The sequence below is a fragment of the Scyliorhinus canicula genome, chromosome 6 (assembly GCF_902713615.1).
Source record: "Scyliorhinus canicula chromosome 6, sScyCan1.1, whole genome shotgun sequence".
NCBI classification, from domain to species: Eukaryota; Metazoa; Chordata; class Chondrichthyes; order Carcharhiniformes; family Scyliorhinidae; genus Scyliorhinus; species Scyliorhinus canicula.
The window spans coordinates 5480502-5498885 of NC_052151.1; the positions used below are offsets into that span (position 1 = coordinate 5480502).

Sequence of the window (18384 nt, forward strand, 5' to 3'; positions counted from 1 at the left end):
GAACGTGGCATCAGATGAGACAGCACTTTGGCCTAACCGAAATGTCCACTATGGCACCCATCAGGTTTACTCCTGCAACAATGGACGCCACCTTCAGAGGGTGGAGACCAGACGAGGGGACACTGACGGTTAGACATGTAGACAGACAACAGATTATCAACGGAAACTCACGGAGCGGTTCTAACAACTAAAAGGAAACAAAGTGAGATTCATACAGGTCACAAACTTCCTCCGCAGGGAAACAGGGACAAACCTCCAGATAACAGGATATTTGTAACTGAGGAATTGTTGGTTGGGGGCGACCGAGGGAGGGGGAACTGTGAGGACTTGTATAGGCGACTGTTGGAGGAGGTGTGCTCCCAACTGGATGAGACAAGGGAAAAATGGGAGGACGAATTAGGCACAGTAGTAGAGGCGGGGTCTCTGGGTCGAAGCACTACACAGGGCGAACTCCACCTCCACATGCACAGGGCTGAGCATAATCAAGCTAAAGGTGGCGGACAGAGCACACCTAACTAGAACCTAAATGAGTAGATTCTTCCCGGGGGTGGAAGACAAATGTGAACGGTGCCAGGGAAGCCTGGCCAACCATGTCCACATGTTCCGGACCTGCCCCAGACTTGTCGGGTTCTGGACAATCTTCTTTGAGGCAATGTCCAAGGTTGTGGGGGTGAGGGTGGAGCCATGCATGCCCAAAAATGACGGTCTTCAGCGTCTCAGAGCAGCCAGAACTCCTTGTGGGCCGGGGGGCCTCTCTAATTGCTCGCCGAAGAATCCTGCTCAGCCGGTGATCAGCAGCACCACCCACAGCTGTAGACTGGCTGTCCACCCTGGCGGAATTCCTCCAAATGGAGAAGATAAAATTTGTCATCTGGGGGTCGGCAGAGGGTTTCCACAGGATGTGGAAGCCTTTCACCAACTTATTCCAAGACCTTTTCATAGCCAGCAACCAGTAGAGCAAAGGGGGAGAGGGGCTCATGGACAAGCCATGGAACATAAAAGAAAAGGAAAGGTGGGGGGTGGAAGGAAGAGGGTTGGGGGAGGGAAGAAGGGGGTGATGAAGGTTCACAAAAAAGAACGTGAGGGAAAGAGACAAAGCCGCAGAGGACGGGCCCGTGGAAAACCAGAGTGAACAGCAAGAACATACCAGTGAATATACGTTCGAGCCACACTGGGGAGTACAGCAGAGGCAAATCAGCCAAAGAGGACAATGGTCACAGAGAGGGAGGAGAGAAACGTATGTAAATATTGATAATGATCTTTGTTTGTTTCTGTTTTCTTTTTCATCTCTTTGTTTTTTCTCTTTTGTCATTTTAATATTTCCTTAGTTGTTTTTGCTTTGTATTATGTATCGTTATGCAACTTGTAATTTAACTGAAATGTGAAACATAAAATGTGATGGCAAACCTCCTGAGTGTGCGTGATCTGCACGGTTTGCAGGTGACGCCGGAAGTGGTGACACAGCCAAGGGCACTGCTCGACCACAGTGGAAATGAGTTTGAGATGATGGGGGAATGTGTCCTAGAAGTGTGGGTGCACAATAAAAGACATAGTGTGCCGTTCTCCATTGTGAACAAAACGTGAGTCCATCCTGGGGGCTGATGGGTGTGAAGCCCTGAACTTAGTTGAGAAACTGTGTGGTCGGCCAGATGGCTGGCCAGCCGAATACTACAGATCCCTACAAAATAGTAGAGTGCGCACGGTTGATGAGGATTCAGAACAAATCCAGGTGGAGGACGAGGGATCAGACAACCACTAGCAAGCTTTCTGCAATTCTGGTTAACAGTCTTCAAGAACGTGCACAGGCTCAGTGGCATGATACAGGAGCATGACGAGCCCGTATTGAAGCATCTGCAAGACGTGAATGTTAAATGGACAGAGCATGAGAAGCCGAGGAGCTTCACTCTGGAATTTAGGTTCGAGCCAAATGAGTATTTCACAAATGAGGTGATCAGAAAAGTATATCAGTTGGATTTGGGGCCGCTTAAATCATTCTTTGATGAACCAGAAATCATGGGGTGCATGGGCTGTAAGATCAACTGGAGAGAGAGCAAAAAGGTAACACTGAAAACAACAATGAAAACGGAAGCGAAGCACAAAGGTCGAAGCGCTGGCAGAACAATCATGAATACTGTACTAAATGAAACGTTCTTTAATATCTTCAGTCCTCCTGAAGCTCCACAGCGTGGAGTGTCAAGCCAATATTCAGCGTCCAAACTCAAGGCTGACTTTGAACTCGGCGGCATACTGCGTGAACACATAATTCCATGTGCAATGTTGTATTTTACAGCAGAAATCATTGCACACAATGCTGAATCCAATGATGACCACTACAAATATTTTTGAAGATTTTGACGATGATGCAGAAGGTGAGAGAGATGAAGACCAGGATGAACTACTTGGAGATCTTTTTCGCAGAAGCAAAGACAGGATCAATGAAAAGACTAAAGAAGCACTACACCGGTGGTTTGGACGAAATGAAGAGATGGCCATGGGGCACACCCAGATCGCGCTGGACACTGAAAAGAGCAGAGCTCGGAGATGGTGCACTCAAGAATAGAAACTGCAATCAAAGCTGCTGACACCACGGAGTGCCAGCCACTGGCCAAGCTAGATACAGACTAAATCATCCCAACATTAGAGAAAATGGCCCCAGAGGCACGTGGGACTTGTTCCAAGTCTTTGAAACAATTCCTATTGTCTATTCCCAGATTATCATGAACACTGAGCATGAGTGGGAAGACATTGATAATGCAGACGATGACAGCAACTCGGATGTCATAGTCATAGAGGTTTACAGCATGGGAACAGGCCCTTCGGCCCAACTTGTCCATGCCGCACAGATTTTACCACTAAGCCAGTCCCAATTGCTCGTATTTGGCCCATAACCCTCTGTACCCAGCTTTCCCATATAACTGTCCAAATGCTTTTTGAAAGACAAAATTGTACCCGCCTCTACTACTGCATCTGGCAGCTCATTCCAAACACTCACCACCCTCTGTGTAAAAAGATTGCCCCTCTGAACCCTTTTGTATCTCTCCCCTCTCACCTTAAACCTATGCCCTCTCGGTTTAGACTCCCCTACTTTTGGGAAAAGTTGGTGACTATCTACCTCATCTATGCCCCTCATGTTGAAGTGATTGACGACTCCGAGAGTGACCCTTGGAGGAGAAGCTGATGACAATCTTGCTATGCAGCTTAAAGGATATCACACATACATTCTTGAATTTGACCAAGATGCCCCAACGCCTGGATCATCGACCAGAGAGCATCATAATCTCTCATGAAGAAGTGCGATTGAGCGATGCTCCAGCGAGCCAAGAGGGGGGCTGCACCTGGTGCCGCAGTTCCCACCTCCACTCAGGCACCAGAAAGCAAGGTGCTCCAACATTGCATAGAGGCCGCACAAGTGGGCGTGGTCACACAACCCAGCAATAATGCATCAGCCCCTCAGGGTCTGCCCGAAACTCCACAGACTCCGAGCACAGGGTGAAGACCAGCACCATACCTGAGCCTGCCAAGTCTAAGCAGAAGCACAAGAAACTGCGTCATTCTATTCTCAGAACAAAGAGAAGGAAGAGGAGAAGACTGGGAGAGCTAGCTCATCCCACTAACAAACCTTCTTGTCGTGGCAAGAAGAGGAAAAGGAAGCTGGTGATGCAAGTGTGGCAATCAAGGCACAGAGTAAATAGGAGACGTGGTACGAGGCCGGTATGTAAACCATTCTTCGAAGAGGCCGTCAGCAGTCCAAATGATCATAGAGGTGATCCCGTGAGGGGGGCACAATGACCTGTGCGAAAGAGACGGACACTGGCCAGGGATATCATGTTTATGGACACCCTAGTTGAACTTATTCACATTGTTAGACATATCATGAATGTATAAAGTAAAAATATTAATGTTGATTGTAAACAAATCTTAATGTTTTCTGAGGAAGGGGGATGTAGTGATAAGCCTGTAAGCAATATCATAGACGGCTGGTGATGCGATCTCCAACCAGCAGGTGGCGGTACAGACGTATCACGCGGTCTCAAGATAGTGGTCATATGACAAGGCACTCCAATATAAGGGGGTACATCCGGCCATAAAGAGATGGTTATAAGACGTACAAGTGGACAGTCGTGCTGGGGTAGTTCCAGAGGAGTACAAAGAAACTCCATGATAACTTCCTGTGTAACAGGCGGCCCGGTGGCACAGTGGTTAGCACTGCTGCCTCATGGAACTGACGTCCCAGGTTCGATCCCAGCTCTGGTCACTGTCCGTGTGGAGTTTGCACATTCTCCCTGTGTCTGCGTGGGTTTCACCCCCACAACCCAAAGATGTGCAGGTTAGGTGGATTGGCCATGCTAAATTGCCCCTTAATTGGAAAAAAATAATTGGGCACTCGATATTTTAAAAAAAGACTTTGATATTCTGAAATGAATGTTTAGCAAATCTCCTCTTGTTGAGGCTGAACAAGCCGATCTGGAGTTAAGTAAGGTAACAATCAGCTCAAACTGATGATAAAGCTGAGGCAGTTCCAGGATGTTATTATATTAAAAATGGGATACTGCTGAGAAAGTGGAGACCTCTTCACAGACTTGCAGATGATGCTACAATCAGGGGATGAATTGTCAGTGTTATTGCCTTTATGGGAGAACCCTGGAAAGCATGGATGAGGGTCCTACAAGGTAATTAAGAGGGTTGATTTCCTTCCAAATCGCAGGAAAAGGAATCGGCTGTGTCATATTGACATGCAAGAACAATATTACCGTAGGGAGGGGAATAAGAAAGAGCAGTACATCAGATGGAAAGCACAGTGAGGAATGAGAGAGACAGCAAGAGTGAGGTAGAGGGGGACAGAAGACAGTTCACAAATTGAACCTCCTACTATCTGGTTAGCCAGCACTGAAATATTTTGACAGTTAGATACCATATTTTCATACTTATGGAGGCAGGACAATGAGGAAGAACTAGTACGGTTACTTACAGAATTTAAAGGAACCTGTGGGAATAAACCAGGGTGTACAACTTTAGCCATGTTAGTTTTTTATTCGTTAACGGGACGTTGCCATCGCTGGCTGGGCCAGCATTTATTGCCCATCCCTAATTGCCCTTGAGGGGGAAGATAAGAGTCGATCATATTGCTCTGGGCCTGCAGTCATCTGTCGGCCAGACAAGGTAAGGGCGGCAGTTTCCTTCCCTAAAAGTGAACCAGATGGGTTTTTATGACAATCAGAAATGGTTTCATGGTCATCATTAGACTTTTAATTCCAGATTTTTATTGAATTCCAATCTCACCATCTGCAGTGGTGGGATTTGGACCCAGATCATTACTCTGGGGGTTTGGTTTATTAGTCCAGTGGCTATACCACTAAGCCACCACCTCCCCTTTGTATGATGTGGATGTGGAGAATGTTCTATATAAACTGATGTTAGCTGCCCCCAAGTTCAATAAACCCTTCAAGTTGGCAATCAATGCCAGTGACATACGGGTGGGTCTGGTCTTATTACAGGAAAACAAGTTGGGCATAGAGAGGACAGTGGGATACTTTCCTAATAAATTAACTCAACATCAAAAGAGTTACTCTGCGGTGGAAAAGGAAACCCTGGAATTGTTAATGGCTCGTAAACATTTTGAGGAATATATCCGTTTTGGCTGTAAAGAAACACAAATATATTCTGACCAAAATTCCATGGTATTCGTGGATAAAATGAAGACTCAGAATGACAGACTGCTCAGATGGAGCTTGCTGATTGTTCATATTGCTGAAAATGATAATATAATTGCTGATGCATTATCAAGAATGGACTTTGCCGAATTATCTGGAAAGCAAAAAAGTCAGGGAAAACTGTACAGACTCTGGATAAAGAGTGAATGACGGAGTAAATACATGGTTGAATTATTTTTACATGTTGTGTATATCTTTCTGTACATTGAGATTTTAGAATCATAGAATTTACAGTCCAGGAGGCCATTCGGCCCATCGAGTCTGCACCAGCCCTGGGAAAGAGCGCCCTACTTAAGCCCATATGTCCACCCTATCTCAGTAACCCCACCCAACCTTTTTGGACATTAAGTGGCAATTTATCATGGCCAATCCACCTAACCCGCACATCTTTGGACTGTGGGAGGAAACTGGAGCACCTGGAGGAAACCCACGCAGACACGGGGAGAATGTGCAGACTCCGCACAGACAGTCACCCAAGGTCGGAATTGAACCCAGGACCCTGGAGCTGTGAGGCAGCAATGCTAACCATTGTGCCACCGTGCCGCCCCTCCTAAGGAAACTGCGACCTGAACGCAGCGCCTTAGACCGCTTGGCCATACTGACTGGTTGTCATGGAATGAGTTATGGGGGCAGAGAGTGAAATGGAACTGAGACTACAACCAGATCAGACATGATCTTATTGAATGGCAAAGCAGGGCTAAATGGCCTACTCCTAAGTCATGTCTTCTTATGGAGACTTCAAAAGGGTATGTTGGTGGAATGGATGGAGAGTGGGAAATGAAATTTATTGCAGAGAAGTGTGATTCATTTTAGTCAGAAGTACGAAGAGGTGCTCCAGGCCAGCATTTATTGCCCATCCCTAATTGCACATGAGAAGGTTGTGGTGAGCTGTCTTCTTGAACTCCTGCAGTCCATGTGGTGTAGGTATACCTACAATGCTGTTAAGGAGGAAATTCCAGGATTTTGACCCAAAATAAAGGACATTATTCTCGAGGGGTGCAGGAACAGAATGAGATAGTGGTATGTGTGCACAAATCATTGAGGATAGCAGGCAAGCTGACAAAGTAGTTAAAGTAGTTAAAAAGGGACATGGATACCGGGCTTTAGAAATAAAGGCACAGAGAAAGAAAGAAAAGAAGATATAATGAACCTTTATTAAAAAACTGGTGCGCCTCAACTGGAGTATAGTGTTCAATTCTAAACTTTTTTTAAATTAAGGGGCAATTTAGTGTGATCAATCCACCTACCCTGTACATCTTTGGGTTTTGGGGGCGAAACCCACGCAAACACGGGGAGAATGTGCAAACTCCACACAGGCAGTGACCCAGAGCCGGGATCGAACCTGGGACCTCAGCGACATGAGGCAGCAATGCTAACCACTGTACCACCGTGCTGCCCTATAGTGTTCAATTCTGAGCATTGCACAGAAGGTTGGATGTGAAGGCTGTAGAGAGGGTGAAGAAAATATTTACAAGGATGGCTCCAGGGATGAGGGGCCTACATGGACATATTAGAGAGGCTGGGATTGTCTCTTAATGTGTTCAGAATCATGAGGGGCCAAGACACGGTCAGTGAGAAAAACCATTTCCATTGGTGGAAGAGTCCGATGGAAGGACCAAGGTGGTTGACAAGAAAACCAACAGTGACATGAGGGGAAAATTGTTTAGGCAGCAAATGTTAGGATCTAGAACAGTACCACCTACAAGGTGCAGTGCAATAACGTAGCAAGGTTCTTCCAACAGCACTTTTCAAACCCACACCTTGAAAGACAAGGGTAGCAAATGCATGGAAACACCACTACTTGCAAAGTTCCCATCCAAGTGACATACCATTCGGAGTTGGAATTATATCGCCGTCCCTTCACTGTCACTGGATCAAAATCTTGGAACTTTCGTCCTCACAGCAATATAGATAAACCTACATCACAAGGACTGCAACGGTTCAAGAACGTTTACCACCACCGTCTCAAGTGCAAACAAGATTGGGCAAATAGATGCTGGCCTTGGCAGCAATGTCCACATCCCATGAAAGAATTTTTAAAAATCAAAGAATTCTGGATGAAAACCTCAGCTCAGAGACTTGCCCATGTAATCCAGCTGCATGGGTTGAAAAACTCAAACAGAAACCCATTGAAGTGTTGGGTGTCAGTTTTAATACTGCATCAAATTATTTCACATAAAAAGGACAGCAGCTGTTTGCGACATGGAGAAAAGCGACAGCAGTGGGAAAGCAGGTGTTCTCTTTTTGTGTCAACAGCCAAGCAGGATGATGGTGGCAGCTTAGTTTCTGTTCAGAAGGGAACAGGTAGAGCTCTTGGAGATTCAAGCATCAGAAAGTCGCCGAGGCCTATGTTACTGCTAATAATTAGATTCGGAAAACTTGAACAAGGAGAAACTTAGAATGATTAATGATATTGGAAGTTTTGACCTGGTGTGGCGAAGAGAAGTGATTCTGCTGGCAGTGACTGTAGGACTTTCCTAGAATGCTACATATTTTCCAGAAGCATTGGCATGGCAAAAGGATTTCATAAAATATATTTTGTTGCGTTAGTTAACGCGAAATTACCTTTTCTTTACTTTGGTGTATTATCGCCTGTTAAGTAATGTTTTATCTATGTTGATTTCAGTTTGTTACATCACAGGGCTTAAAATATGAAATCTTGCCATTTAGTTATTTCCGTCAGTGACTGGGAAATTCATCTTCGGCAGTAGATGAACTGAAACAAGGATGCAAACAGGCAATATTATGGGGGCTGGAAATAGTCTTTGTGATGCAATGGATATGCGGTCACGTATTCTCTTACAATGTATTTGATTTGCAGAACCAGTATCTCAGAACTCATTCTGTTGACTTAGCAGAGAATTTGTTGGAATTTACAACGGTCTCAGTAACTAAACAACTGTTAAATGAGAGCACTTTCAAAGAACAAAGAAAATTACAGCACAGGAACAGGCGTTCAGCCCTCGAAGACTGCATCGACAATGCTGCCCGTCTAAACTAAAACCCCTTACCCTTCCGGGGACCATATCCCTCTATTGCCATTCTATTCATGTGTTTGTCAAGCCGCCCCTTAAAAGTCACTATCGTATCTGCTTTCACTACCACCCCCGGCAGCAAGTTCCAGGCACCCACTACCCTCTGTGTAAAAAACATGCCTCATACATCTCCTTTAAACCTTGCCCCTCACACCTTAAACCTATGCCCCCTAGAAATTGACTCTTCCACTTTGGGAAAAAGCTTCTGACTATCCACTGTCCATTCCCATCATAATTCTGTAGACTTCTATCAGGTCACCCCTCAACCTCCATTGTTCCAGTGAGAACAAACCAAGTTTCTCCAACTTCTCCTCATAGCTAATGCCCTCCATACCAGGCAACATCCTGGTAAATCTTTTCTTACCTTCTCCAAAGCCTCCACATCCTTCTGGTAGGGTGGCGACCAGAACTGACTGCTATATTCCAAGTGCGGCGTAACTAAGGTTCTATAAAGCTGCAACATGACTGGCCAACTTTGAAACTCAATCCCCTGGCCGATGAAGGCAAGCATGCCGTATGCCTTCTTGACTACCTTCTCCGCTTGTATTGCCACTTTCTGTGACCTGTGAACCTGTCCAAACAGCTCCATCTGCCTATCAATACTCTGAAGGGTTCTGCCATTTACTGTAGATTTGCCAGACCTTCCAAAATGCATTACCTCACATTTGTCCGGATTAAACTCTATCTGCCATCTCTCCGCCCAAGTCTCCAACCGATCAATATCCTGCTATATCCTCTGATGGTCCTCATTGCTATCAGCAATTCCACAAAACTTTGTCATCCGCAAACTTACTAATCAGACCAGTTACATTTTCCTCCAAATCATTTATATATATTACACACAGCAAAGGTCCCAGCACTGATCCCGGAGGAACACCACTAGTCACAGCCCTCCAATCAGAAAAGCACCCTTCCATTGCTATTCTCTGCTTTCTATGACCTAGCCAGTTCTGCATCCATCTTGCCAGCTCACCTCTGATCCTGTGTGACTTCACCTTCTGTGCCAGTCTGCCATGAGGGACATAGAACATAGAACAGTACAGCACAGAACAGGCCCTTCGGCCCTCAATGTTGTGCCGAGCCATGATCACCCTACTCAAACCCACATATCCACCCTATACCCGTAACCCAACAACCCCCCCCTTAACCTTACTTTTATTAGGACACTACGGGCAATTTAGCATGGCCAATCCACCTAACCCGCACATCTTTGGACTGTGGGAGGAAACCGGAGCACCCGGAGGAAACCCACGCAAACAGGGGGAGGACGTGCAGACTCCACACAGACAGTGACCCAGCCGGGAATCGAACCTGGGACCCTGGAGCTGTGAAGCATTTATGCTAACCACCATGCTACCCTGCTGCCCCCTTGTCAAAGGCCTTACTGAAGTCCATGGAGACAACATCCACTGCCCTACCCTCATCAATTATCTTTGTCACTTCCTCGAAAAACCATTTTGCCTCTCACTGATACATCCACTTATTTCCAAGTGGGGAGTAAATTCTGTCTAGAAGAATCCTCTCCAATAATTTCCCTGCCACTGACGTAAGAAAATGCTGTTTTCCTCCTTAAACAAAGGAACAACATATCCAATCCTCTGGGACCTCCCCTGTAGCCAGTGAAGATACAAAGATTTCTCTCAAGGTCCCAGCAATTTCCTCCCTTGCCTCTTTCAGTATTCTGGGGTATATCCCATCAGGCCCTGGGGACTTGTCTGCCTTAATGTTTTTCAAGATCTCCAGTACCTTCTCCTTTTGATCTCAACATGACCCAAGCTATCTACACAACATTCCCCCGACTCATAATCCACCATGTCTTCTTTGGTGAATACTGATGCAAAGTGCTCATTTATCACCTCGCCCATTTCCTCTGGCTCCACGCATAGATTCCCTCCTCTATACTTGAGTGGGCCAATCCTCTCCCTGGCTACCCTCTTGCTCTTTATATATGTATAAAAAGCCTTGGGATTTTCCTTAACCTTGCTGGCCAATGACTATTCGTGACCCCTAGAAAAACAAAAAAGCTGCACTGCTAGATTGAAGGTCATTAAATGAGCCAAATAGTTCGTCACACCTACCTGATGTGTTTGATGTACTTGGGCCTTTCATACTAGAAGATTCAGATTCTTCCTGATGAAAGCAAATCATTCAAAGATAAAACACTCAAAATGATTACACTGTTATTAAGCAGGTACATTTGGCAGGGTATACAATGATAATGGTGATAGAAAGCATTTAAACAGTTCTAGTTGTGACTGATATGTACAGGTTACAGAGGATACACAGAACTGTGGAGTGACAAACTCTATCTAACTTACAGCCTTATGTTGGGGTACTTTCTAATAAAGTAGTTATAACCAGCTGATTGCCACTGATTCAACTCTGAGTCAGAGGCTACTAACACAGGTCTGGGATAATGCAATTGTATATTCGCTAGTCATGGCTTCTATTTGAACTTACAGGCAGGGACAGAGAGAGGGAGGGAGAATTACATGATGAAAAAGGAGGTAGTTGGAAACCTGAATCCAGCAGCACAGGCTTCTACTTACATTTTTCTCCTCTTTTGGATCTGGCTCAGGAACTGAACCCTTTTCAGCAATCCTTCTCCTGAGAGAAATAAAAAAATAATTCCATTATCTAAATTCTACACACAAACAAAATTCTACACAAGAAAAATAAGCAATGAGAGAGTGGATGAGGTTTACAGAACAAGGACCGATCTGAGCAGGTGAGAGCCAGTGAGTGAGTGCCGAGTTCAGGAAAGAAAATTGGTCACAACACTGGGGAAAATTCCGTGAGTTTCTTTCAATAGTGCCAAGGTATCTTACATGTCATTCTAAAAGGAGACACAGGGGGCGGGATTCTCTGAGACCTGTAATGGGGCTAAGTGTTGATACCATAATAAACGGCGGAGCGTTTTACGACGGCGTCATCTGGCCCCTAGGAGCAGCGATCCTGTGCCGCACAGGGGCCAGCACAGCACTGGAGCGCCTCACGCAGTTCCAGCTGCCAATACGAGCGCCAGCACAGGCGGCGCGGGTCCGCGCACGCGCGCCATGGCCGGCACGGGTCCATGCATGCACGCCACGGCCGATGCGAGTCTGCGCATGCGCGTGGGTTTCCTTCTGTGCTCTGGCGCCTGGGCAACATGGCAGAACCCTACAGGGGCCGGAGAATTGGCAGCCCGGCGTTGGAGCGGGGATTCGTGCCCCCCCCCCCGGCAATTCTCCAACCCAGTGCGGGTGCGGAGAATCCCGCCAAGGGTCTCACACTTTAAATGAGGCATTTGTCAGATGGCACCATTGATAAGGCAGCAATCCTTATTGCACTGACCTGACAGCCTGGATTATGTGTTCACGTCTTGACATGGAACTCCATAACTGATGTCCTGCCCACTGAACCAAGGTGACACTAACAATATTGAGATATTGTGTCATTTACATAGAATTTACAGTGCAGAAGGAGGCCATTTGGCCCATCAAGTCTGCACCGGCTCTTGGAAAGAGCACCCTACCCAAGGTCAACACCTCCACCCTATCCCCATAACTCAGTAACCCCACCAACATTAAGGTCATACAGAGGAAATGAAATGAAAAATGAAAATCGCTTATTGTCACAAGTAGGCTTCAAATGAAGTTACTGTGAAAAGCCCCTAGTCGCCACATTCCGGCGCCTGTTCGGGGAGGCTGATACGGGAGGTCTCCATTTGAACAATAGTTTGTGTTAAGTTAGCTGACCTCATCTTTGTAGCAATTAAAAATTCAAGAATAAGAGGAGTATACCATATGCTTCCTTGAGTGTGTTCAACTTCATTGTTGAACATTGAAGTCCCCCACCCAGAGTACATTCTGCACCCTTGCCATTATCAGTGTTATATTTAGAAATGGGAGCAGTGCTAATCCCTGTGGTGCGATGGTTCCATCAACCATTAACCTAACATTTTGTTTCTATCCATGCTGCTACATTTTTTTGTATCATAGGTTATGAAGTTTCAGTAATAGGCTTCAATCACCTTCATAATCCATACACACCACCTCACCGACCACTGCTCTTTAACTCAATTGGGCATTTCTTAAAATCTGTCATGGGGTCACATGCTTGAGCTAGTTGTTCTGAATTGGCCTATACATTTCTAATACTTGCTAATTTTACCACAATTTTGGATAGAATTGATTTGATGCCTGAAATGAACTGCCAGCTAATTCAGGATTTACTGACCCAACTAATGCATTTAAAAAAGTCAATCAATTCTTGATTTATCTGGTAAAGGGATAAAGTACAATGAATAAGAAAAAAAAAGACAAGCCCGGTCCTGAATAAATCTGATGTACGAGATGTCTTTTCTTACTGTTGGTCCTTTGATATGTGATGGAACCATCAATTCACCAGACACGTGTTTCCGATGTGAATCTAGGCTTTAATCGACTTACTTCAGAGCCAGCCTGTTACCTGTCGATGAACTCGTAGTGACCCAGGCTGACTCTGGACACGGGTACTTATACAGCTGCACTAGGGGTAGGAGTCGTGGGCCGAACCATGGGTGGAGCCCAGTACAAGTTCCTAAGTGCTCCCAGCGCTACTCCCCCCAGTGGTAGGACAGCGCTACTGCGCTTACAACAACAGTGTGAATTAACATATATATTAACATATATTACATTCACCACAATATGAATCATCAATTACCCATCCCAAGTATTTGCCAAAACTCACCTCCTGGCCAGCAGGGCACTCATTTCTTCCATCAGACCAGTACCTCCTATAGAAATTGGCACTCCATTACCTCGTGAAGACTCAGATTTAGAAGAAGTGGAGACTGAACTAATACTGCTTATTGCAGAACTTGAGGCTTCCTCAGTCTGTAAAAAGAAAAATTGCAGAGATCACTTTACATGAAATCAAGAACCTGAACCGTGTTGTTACACGGTGAGCTTTATAAGATTTTTAAAAAGTCGTTTTATTCTCCACATTTTCATCCAATTAAACAAGAGAAAAACAAAAAACCCTCAATATACAATCCAATGCATCCATTTGTGCATTCCAGGTAAAAGTTAACAAAACAGTAAACCCAACAGCCCCCTCTTCCACCCCCTCCCGCCCATGTTCATTGGCAACCAGTCCCCGAAAGTGCATAATAAACATTCCCCATGAATTGTAGAACCCCTCCATCATCCCCTTCAGCTCAAATTTCACCTTCTCAAGGGTCAGATATTCAAGTAGGTTCCCCCGCCAAGCCGGGCACAGGGACGAGAAGCTGACCACCACCCCAACAGGACCCGCCTCCAGGCAATCAGTGAGGCAAAAGCTAAAACTGACGGTCTCTTTTTTAAAATTAATTTAGGGCGCGATCTTCCGGCCTTGTTACACTCGCGCTCAAACATAATGATGTCGATGAATAGCGGGAGAGGCCAAAAACAGGAACTGCGCCAGGCGCCAAATAGCTTGCGATGCAACTGGCCTGCTCCCGTAGGCTAATTCAGAATGTCACCGTAGCGTGGCGAGAAACCAATTTTAAGAAACAACTTAAGTCCCATTTCCATAGAATTAACGAGAGCCACCCATCATCCAACGGCCACCCCAGCAAGTGTTCACGTGGCGCCGATTGGTACTCCTTTTTAAAAACGTGAAACTGACAGAAGGGCTTTCGTGGGGAGCCGAGGAGGAGAGTAGCAATTTTTGCTCACAGGCAAAGAGACCGGGGGTGCTAGACTTGCCACCCCAGTGCTTGGCAGGGGGTGGGGGACCCTGGGGGGCAACTGAGGGGGCAATCGCTCGCGGCACCACCATGCCAACCACCGAATCCCAATGCCATTCCAGGGGCAACCCGTCCCTGCCCGTCTGCATCACCAATCGCCGATAACCCCCGACTGCTGAGGCCCCTGGCTGTGTGGCTGAAGGCAATCGCTAATGGGGAATTGGCAAGCGTGGTTAAGTGAATACCTGACACATGCCAAGTGGGTTCCGTGGGTAGGCGGGTCATGTAGAAGATGGCATTCCGATCACACCTTAATGCCTGGACACTGTGTGGGGGTCAACACCACACACGCAGCAGCTAACACCCAGGGGATGGGACACAACTCCCTGTTACATGACCACGCCCAGAGGGTGGGTGGGTGGGGAGGGGGATTGCCTGGAGAGACAGGCAAAGGATCCGGAGGTCATCCCGCATTGCGGAAGAAAGTGACAGTGGCATTATAATGTTTGTGCAAAATGTTGCTTCCACATTCTCGATAGTGCCCCCTCCCCAACCCCTCTAGCCCCCAATGCCACCCCCTACCCCGGTGCCTGGCCCTCCTAGTTCTACCACTAGGTCTTGATGTTGCCCCAGGTTGCACGCCTGGGATGGAGGCAACCAGCTGCTTACCTCATCCCGTGACCTTCGATGCCCCTGGGGGCTCTGGGGCCGGAGGGCCCCGGCTCACTTGTCGACGGCACATGTACAGCCGTGCCACCCTGCCCCGTGTGCTGACCCCAAGTTGCGGCCTCATGAGGAGGATGGAACTTGGGAGTACTGGTGGCCATCGTCGCCGGCCCATGGGACGGGTCCGGGTTGGTACTCAGTGCCCCTTCCTCCCGATCTGTGCCTATAGGGCCCTGGAGTTCGCCTTGGGATGGAGGGGCAGCTGGTTCGAGCCCCGGCTGCTACTGCATCATCTGGCTCTACCAGCCTAGTGGTTCCCCATAGTCCACGCCATCTTGTCGATTTGATTTGATTTGATTTATTGTCACATGTACCGAAGTACAGTGAAAAATATTTTTCTGCGGCCGAGGGAACGTACACAGTATGTATATAGTAGACAAGAAGAATAATTAACAGAGTACACTGACAAATGGTACATCGAAACAGTGATTGGTTACAGTGCGAAACAAGGGGCCAAACAAAGCAAACACATGAGCAAGAGCAACATAGGGTGTCGTGAATAGTGTTCGTACAGGGAACAGATCAGTCCGAGAGGGAGTCGTTGAGGAGTCTCGTAGCTGTGGAGAAGAAGCTTTTCCGACGTCTGGATGTGCGGTACCTTCTGCCTGATGGAAGGGTCTGGAAGAAGGCAATGCCTGGGTGGGAGGGGTCTCTGATAATGCTGTCTGCCTTCCTGAGGCAGCGGGAGGTGCAGACAGAATCAATCCCCCAGGAACTTAAAGCTATCGACTATCTCCACTTCGGAGCCATTGATGCAGACGGGAGTGTGTGTCGTGCTACGCTTCCTGAAGTCGATCATCTGTTCCTTGGTCTTTCCGACATTTAGAGAGAGGCTGTTTTCGGTACACAGTGCAACCAAGTGATTTATCTCCCTTCTACAGTCTGATTCATCGGATACGGCCCACCACAGTTGTATCATCCGCAAACCTATAGATTGAGTTGGAGTTAAATCTTGCAACACAGTCATGTATGTATAGGGAGTACAGTAGAGGACTGAGCCCACATCCTTGCGGGGCTCCGGTGTTGAGGACTATTGTGGAGGAGGTGCTGTTACCTATCCTGACAGATTGTGGTCTGTTGGTAAGGAAGTCAAGGATCCAGCTGCACAGGGAGGGGCCAAGTCCAAGATTGCGGAGTTTGGTTATTAGTCTTGTCGGGATAATAGTGTTGAAGGCGGAGCTGTAGACGATGAACAGCAGTCTTACATAGGTGTCCTTGTTGTCGAGGTGTTTGAGTGTTGATTGTAGAGCCATCACAGACACAGGCATCATAGAATTTACAGTGCAGAAGGCCATTCAGCCCATCGAGTCTGCACCGGTCCTTACAAAGAGCATCCCACTCAAGGCCACTTATTTACCCTATCCCCACAACCCAGCAACCCCCACCTAGCCTTTTTGGACACCAAGGGCAATTTAGCATGGCCAATCCACCTAACCCGCGCATCTTTGGACTGTGGGAGGAAACCGGAGCTCCCGGAGGAAACCCACGCACACACGGGGAGAACGTGCAGACTCCACACAGACAGTGACCCAGCCGGGAATCGAACCTGGGACCCTGGAGCTGTGAAGCAATTGTACTAACCATTATGCTACCGCGCTCCTGCACTCTACCTATGACCACTCCACAGCACTATCCCTCTAACTCTGCGCATTGATCATGGCCAGCGCCGGCCCTAGGGTTGCTGGCACCCCGGGCAAGCTGAACTTCGGCGCCCTTGGGGGTGGGGGGTGGAGGCCGAGGGGGGGCAGGGGGGGGCAGACCCGAGGGGGGGGGCGGACCCGAGGGGGGGGACCGAGGTGGGGGGGGGGGGGGGGGCGGAACGAGGGGGGGGGCCGCCCTGGGGGAGGGCGGCCACCGCGCATGCGCTGGTTGGCACCGGCCCAACTGCGCATGCGCGGGACCCGAGTCTCTGGCGCCCCCTAGCACATGGCGCCCCGGGCGACTGCCCGAGTTGCCGGTGCCTTGAGCCGGCCCTGATCATGGCCAATCCACCTAACCAGCACATGTTTGGACTGTGAAGGAAACAGGAAGAAACCCACGCAGACATGGGGAGAATGTGAAAACTCCATACAGTCACTCAAGGCTGGAATATAACCTGAGTCCTTGGTGCTGTGAGGTAACAGTGCCAACAACTTTGCCACCCAGAGCAAGATCTGGGACCTGGGTTCAAATCCCGCCAAGGCATGTGGTGAAATTTGAATTCAATAAAAATCTGGAAGTCTAATTAGCATGAAACCATTGTCAATTATCCTAAAAAAAACCCATCTAGTTCATGAGTGCACTTTAGGGAAAGAAATTTGCCATCCTTGCCTTGATACATAGATACATACATAGAAGATAGGAGCAGGAGGAGGCCTTTTGGCCCTTCGAGCCTGCTCCGTCATTCATCACAATCATGGCTGATCATCCAATTCAATAGCCTAATCCTGTTTTCTCCCCATAGCCTTTGATCCCATTCTCCCCAAGTGCTATATCCAGCCACCTCTTGAATATATTCAATGTTTTAGGATCAACTATTTCCTGTGGTAATGAATTCCACAGGCTCACCACTCTTTCGGTCAAGAAATGTCTCCTCATCTCTGTCCAAAATAGTTTACCCTGAATCCTCAGACTGTGACCCCTGGTTCTGGACACACCCGTCATTGGTAATATCTTCCCTGCATTTACCCTGTCTAGTCCTGTTAGAATTTTATAAGTCTCTATGAGATCTTCTCTTATTCTTCTGAACTCCAGCGAGAACAATCCCAACCTAGTCAATCTCTCCTCAAATGACAGTCCCGCCATCTCTGGAATCAGTCTGGTAAACCTTTGCTGCACTCCCTCGAGAGCAAGAACATCCTGCCTCAGAGAAGGAGACCAAAACTGCACACATCCCTGCTTCTATACTCGAAACCTCTCACAATGAAGGCCTACATACCATTAGCCTTCTTTACCGCCTGCTGCACCTGCATGCTTACCTTCAGCGACTGGTGCACAAGGACACCCAGGTCCGGCTGCACACTCCCCTCTCCCAATTTACAATCATTCAGGGAGTAATCTGCCTTCCTGTTTTTGCTTCCAAAGTGAATAACCTCACACTTATCCGAATTATACTGCATCTGCCATTGATGTGCCCACTCGCCCAACCTGTCCAGATCCTGCTATAGTATACTTGCATCCTCGTCACAGTTCACCCTCCCACCCAACTTGGTATCATCTGCAAACTTTGAGATGTTACATT

At 47.4% G+C, this 18384-nt stretch overlaps 1 protein-coding gene across 4 annotated transcripts in view; it reads right to left on the bottom strand.

The window, feature by feature from the left end:
* enah (ENAH actin regulator) overlaps positions 1 to 18384 on the bottom strand; it is a 482877-nt gene that overhangs the window by 64714 nt on the left and 399779 nt on the right. For all 4 annotated transcript variants that reach the window (XM_038798926.1, XM_038798924.1, XM_038798925.1 and 1 more), the window contains 3 exons: positions 13457 to 13602; positions 11296 to 11353; positions 10825 to 10876 (listed from right to left, as the gene is read on the bottom strand). In XM_038798926.1, the coding sequence (XP_038654854.1) occupies positions 10825 to 10876; positions 11296 to 11353; positions 13457 to 13602 (256 nt within the window). The remainder of the gene's footprint in view (positions 1 to 10824; positions 10877 to 11295; positions 11354 to 13456; positions 13603 to 18384) is intronic.